General features: G+C 43.0%; 1 protein-coding gene across 3 annotated transcripts in view; it reads left to right on the top strand.

Annotated features, from left to right (window-relative positions):
• The first annotated feature begins 1,000 nt into the window (after positions 1-1,000).
• The window catches only part of SMPX (small muscle protein X-linked), a 49,455-nt gene continuing 44,455 nt past the window's right edge, over positions 1,001-6,000 (top strand). Inside the window, exons 1-2 of one of the 3 annotated variants that reach the window (XM_017659442.3) lie at positions 1,001-1,214; positions 4,875-4,931. In XM_017659442.3, the coding sequence (XP_017514931.1) occupies positions 4,893-4,931 (39 nt within the window). In that variant the 5' untranslated portion in view covers positions 1,001-1,214; positions 4,875-4,892. Of the gene's footprint in view, positions 1,215-4,392; positions 4,530-4,874; positions 4,932-6,000 lie in introns of those variants that run through there. The other 2 variants (XM_017659441.3, XM_017659443.3) reach the window with 2 other exon arrangements.

Here is a 6,000-nt window from a genome sequence, read left to right as displayed (position 1 = left end):
CCTGTTTGAGTTGCCTCAAATCCAGACACTGAGACAAGGGCATGGTTGCAAGTGGTCTGTTTAGGTAACCCCAGAGAACACAAGTGAGGGAGTGGGGAAGTGAGGCAGGGAAAGGAGAAAGCCAATAAGGGTATATTAATGAGCAGGTCCCTGCTGTGGACACCTGGGGCTCAATTCTGCTGGGGATTTCTGGGAAACTGTACAGCACACCTAGGAATCATCCCATTGTAGGACAGGGAGGTGGGTTATTTATCACACAGCATCCCTCCCCATATTTTGAGATTTGTCCCGAGAGGTGTTTGCTCTCTGGCCCTTAAGGTCATACCTGCAGCATCCCCAGGCAACCTGACTTAGATGAAGAGAGCTCCAATGCAGAGAAGCAGAGATTCAAGCATTTAAGCTGTGAGGCTGACAGTGTACTGGGAACTGCTCACAGCTGCAGGAGAACTTAGGTGGCAGAGCAGAGGAAGCAAGGACTCTGGGCCCTGGAACCACCAAGTCTGTTGTTCTGTGACCATTTTTGACCTACAAAATGGGTTATGTTTTATGGCTCAGTGTAATATTATAATCAGCATCATTTGGTGACCATTTATTGAGTGATTAGGAAGTAACTTTCATAGCTCCTAAATGCCCAAGCTAGGACTCAAACACTGTTTGCTATTAGTGGCCCCGCCAAGAAGCTGTGCCACGTCGCCTCTCTCCAATTTTTATTGAACACTCCTCATCTTCTGGCCTCCAGGTAATAAAGTTAAAGATTGAAACTTTTCCTACTTTCCCAACTTCACTGTGCTCCTTCAGAATATGTGAAAAAATGCAGCCAGCATCTCCTGGAAGATTAGGAGGGCACTAAGATTCCGTAGCCTCCTTCCGGCTGACATTTGAGCCCTGCTTTCAGCACGGTCAAGCCTTTCAGAGGCAGCTAGCGTATGGCTTATATCAAACTCTATATTTAGGAAGAACAACTGTGAGGTATGACAGGAATTCTCTTTAACACTTAGACTTAAACCCAATTCCCCTCCAGCCCTGAGCCGGGAGCAGCTCTCAGTACTGGTGAAGCACAGAGCACTTGAGCTATTTCAGCCACACGCAAAGCATCGGAATTGGGATCGCTGCTCAGAGGACACCGGGCATCCCTTCCACCTTCTGAGGAGCCTGTGTTCTTGCACCTACCTGCCTGGGACTTTCCTTAAGCAGTAAACAAATCCACAAAGCAGGTAAGCAGGAGGACCCAGCTCTGGCGACCAGGCTAGCTGAAGGAAACTGCCTTGACAGCTAACTTGAAGTGACTACTTAGAGCTTTGTAGGCTTGTAGCCAGTGCATGCAGCTTCCTTGTAAATTCACTGTTTTTTGGTGGTGGTGCTGTTTCTGTTTTATAAATTGTGGGGGCGAGGTTGAAAGAATATTGAACTAAAAGTAGTTTTCGTTGATAGTGACATTAAGAAAATGTCCATGGTTTAGATAATGATCACTGTGACTCTGAACATTGTCACTTTGATTCTTATGGCCAGGGGTATAGTCTGTCAGCTGCAAACTGATTCAGGCTGTGAGCCCAGATGTACTCAGGAGAATTTAGGGCAGAGAAAAGCTATGATGCTAGCTCTTTGGTTTATCTAGATGCAAACTGTTGCTAGAGTTGTTACACAGTACAAGTTTAAGATGCTTTTCTCCTCTCCCCAAGCACTAGGCTTGGCCTCAGTGATAAAGTTCTATTAATGTATAGATTGATGAACATTCCAGAACGATCTTTTTGAAAGCCCCACTTTGGGCACGGTGTTCCCCATACCCAGCAGGGTGGAGGGCAGCTCTCCTGTTTCTCTCCATGTGGGCACCAGGCTCTGATACATGGCAGTGCTGAGTGCCTCTTCCCTCCCAGCCCATCTCAGGCAGAGTGAAGAAGGAGTTAGTTCAGACAGCTGAACATCTTTCTACACCCTTCTCAGGAATTATTTTTAGCTGCAGGACAGAAGATAATTCCCTTTGAGATTGAGCTTTAGCCATTTAATTGACCTTTAAAAAGAACAAGCAAAGCCCACTCTCTCCAAATATTGATTTATTTTCCTCTGAATCCCTTCTTATTAAATTAGTGTTATTAATGTCGACAAATTTTTAGTAAGTGAGCCATATTTAGAAGTCAGATATTAGGTGCTGCCCAATCAGAAACCCAGCAGAGGCATATTGTACATGACTCAGCGTACAGACCCATTAAAGTTCCCTACTGACTTGCAGAACTGCCAGGAAAAAGTAACTGTGTTAAGCTGGCAAGCATTTCCACTATAGTATATGCTTTGTAAACATCAGTATATGACCTGTTAAGCTTTCCATGTGTCCAAAATTTAGCCAGACCCACACCCAGTGATAGAGTGTTAAAGAGTTCCTCTTTGCATAAAAAGCTGTGGCCCCACTGTGAGTGGACTGGGCACCTAAAGCACAGCTTTCTATTTTGTCCTGGGACGAGGCATACAGATAAAGAAGAAGGGTGCATTCTACACTCCCACATCCCAAACGGAGGGGAATGCAGGGCCAAGGAAATAGCCAGGGAACACTGTCTATTTTTATTCATCAGTGTGCTTTGCCCTGATTTCTCTGTGAATAATGAGGACAGCAGGAACGGCTGCAAAGCTGATTTACACAAATGTTATTTAGCCTGTTTGTAGGGAATGAGAGCTGGGGTCTGACCGACTTTCCAGAGATGTCTCTATCGCAGATTGACATATATGTTAAGAAGGAATTCCTATGCAAATGAGATTATGCCAAAGCTACAACAGGAGACAAGGCCCAAGGTACAGCCATCCGTTAGGCTCAGAGGTCACAGAAAAACAAGGCAGTCCAGTTGTTCGGTGAAGAAACAAAATCAGCCTAATTAAAAAAAATCAACGCAGCATCATAACACAATCATTCATTGCCTGATTTTTTTTTTACATTTCTGCCTACTACTGAAATAACATAATTTTCCCATGTTTCCCATGTTTCAAATTGATGTACAGCACTTTTAAAAAGTTCCCACGTGGTATTAGTTATACTTTAGTTGTATATGCACAGAGAATACTATATTCTGAGATATTTAAAGTCCTGTGAGAATTATTGCTTGCATGACTCCTAATAGCTTTTAAGGAAAGGAAACATTAAAAATTAAACTACCAAACTTTTCCTTTTGCCTTTGGCCTGTGTGGCCTAGATCCAAAAATTAAAAATCCTTCATTGACTCTTTGACACTGCAGGAAAGGACAGAAGCCTATTTGAAACATATCATAGAGCAAAATGCAATCTTGATTATTCAATTCAATTTTTTGTTGCTTTTAAATCTTTTAACCATATTGAAAATAATTCTGCCTGGATCCTTATGCACACAGGCTATGTCTATGTATTATGGAGGCTATACCAGAAAGTTATATATATTAAAACATGCAGATGAAACTTAAAAAAATCCCACTGTTTTCATTTTGTGACTCAAAAGCCTATATATTTGGATATACTAATTATAGAGATTTAAAAAATTTATTTAGTTGTTTACTTCATATAATAGAGCTTAAGACTTGGACGATCTCAAAACAATGTAAGGTTTTCACAGAGCTGTGAGATCTTTTATCTCTGCAAGTGGTGAGGGGCATCTCCACACCAATTCTTACTCTGTACTTTGAGCTGTAGATCAGTGGAGGACTATCAAGTCACTAGCTATGGGCGGTGACAGCAAAGCGATGAACATTTGCATCAGACTTTATAGTTCAGAAGGCATTTTCAGGAGTATTATGTCATTTTGATTCTTACCACAACCTGTGAATCAGGTAAAATTTAAGGAAGAGGAAGTGGGCCTAGAAATGCTGAGTGACATGGTCCAGCTCACACAGGGCTTGTGGCCAATGCCGCACTGCTGTCGGTGCTCATTTACAAACAGGGTGGCACATACATTGACACCAATCAGGGGGGAAACTCAGTCAACCCATTTTATTGCTTGTGCTTGAAAAGCAGCACATTTTTAATTCACTGAGTTTCTAACTTTTTCTGTCGGTCCTGTGGACACTTAACAGAGCAAGCTATGACAGCCCTATGTACAGGGTAACAGGCCACAACCAGGCTATTCCTGGCCCCCCTGGCCTCAGTAAACCTCAGGCACTAGTCCCCATGCTCTAAGTCAGGTCTCATGAGCTGAAAGGAAGCAAAAGTCCTTTGGGAACGAAGCACTGCTGCATCTTCTCGATCTGACCTGGTCACGTAAGTCCTATTTGCCTTCTGAAACTGTTTCGTTAAAAGAAAAGGAGCCAGATGAGGCTTGCCGGCTGCCTGTATTTACAGAGCCTGGGTTCTGGACACCCAGAGCAGGGAGTTGCCGCCCGGTGTTCTCACAGCGTCACTCAGGTCACCGGGCGGAACAGACGCGTGCACAGCGAGCAGAGCGCATCTTGGTGCAGCCCATTTCTCTCTGGGTGTTCAGAGGAGAGGAGCTGCTCCCAGGGGACTGACACGCAGCGGTGGCAACAACTAACTCAGAAGTTCAGTTTCAAGCGGAGAGCTTCTGAGGCCCCAAACAAAGGTGTTTTATTCCCACAACTCTTTGCTTTGCTGTTCTTGGCAGGGGGCAGGAGGGCAGGGAAGGAGGTGATAGCGCCTTTTAAGTTTGTGATCGCCTATCTTTAGCATCAGCGGCGAGGCATCTCAGCATTTCTCCTCCTGAATGATTTATCCGGGTGCTCTAGTGTTCCCTCTCCCTGCGGCATTAGGAAGGAGAGTCTCTAAGTAACTTGGGAAACTGAGACGGAAAGAATATATGGCCAGTGAGGGGGTGACTGCCCAGCTGAATCATGAGTTAAGTTCTAATTTATCAAGACCGAGAATCTGAATGCCGCCACCTCTAACAGTTTTTTACTTGTTTTTTTAGGGATAAGACGTGGTGAATATGTCAAAACAGCCAGTTTCCAATGTCAGAGCCATCCAGGTAAGTAGGCATATTTGTATTTTAACTTTAGCTCTGTGCCTTCTAGCCTGTTTGCTTAATAAATCAGACTTTTTGTGACTGTTCACCCCTAACTGATGATTAACTTGAAGATGAAAAGAAAGACTCATCAGGTACAAATGAAAAACGATATAAGGCTGGGAAAGTAGAGCTGAGAAGGGAGAAGCTATTTGTGTTCAATTGCACTCAATTGTGAGACAATCAGTTTATGAATGAGAATTAAATGATCTACAAAAATGTAGTGTGTATGTTTTTTTATGCGTATGCTTTTTTATAAGCTCATCAATAGGAATTTAAAAAATTGATTTTCCATTTTTATATGCAATTGAGGTTGTTGACCCATCTGTTTATAAAAGAACATTGTTCTTTAAATAATATCCTTTTCTTATCAAGTGTTCTTCTCAGGCTTGTGTATTTATCTTTTTGTTATCATGTTTCCTCAGGCCCTGGCAGCAAACAAATTCTTTGGTTGTTTCAATTGATTTAAGTATCACCCACAAGAAAGGGGAGGGGGAAGCAGGCATTTTGGAACACAAATACAGTTATGAAGATAACTTTCAATGTTTGTTCTTACTCAAAATGATTTGTTATTTCTCTCTTAAAGGTTTCATGTTTAACTCTCAAATGGCTCCCACACTGGGATGCTAGGCATAAAGCTTTATTATAAAATTCCATCCTTCCTTTCCATCGACAGGGAGTTATCTGTGCTTTCTCTAAAGGAAGTTTTAAACTTGTTTTCCCCTTGGCCTTTTCTGATACTGCAGAGCATGTAGCAGTTCCTGAATGTTTTGGGTCTGATGCACCATCACAGCATAAACATATTCATAGGCGATTGACCGTATTTTGGAGGGGTGTGCATGTGACCAGGTTGTGGGGTTAGACATCCTAGTCCACATTGGTTGGGGAGGTGGGTGAACGGACAGGTCTTTACCTTCATGACTAATGCACAGCCTTAAATGGATGGGGTATTGAAGTGGCAAGATGCATAACAACCCCTGGAAACCTGGCATCAGACAAACCACCAAAGAAGGGCCTACTGGCAAGGGTTTGC

Source organism: Manis javanica, chromosome X (assembly GCF_040802235.1).
Source record: "Manis javanica isolate MJ-LG chromosome X, MJ_LKY, whole genome shotgun sequence".
Classification (NCBI taxonomy): domain Eukaryota; kingdom Metazoa; phylum Chordata; class Mammalia; order Pholidota; family Manidae; genus Manis; species Manis javanica.
This window is presented reverse-complemented; position numbering and strand designations above follow the sequence as displayed.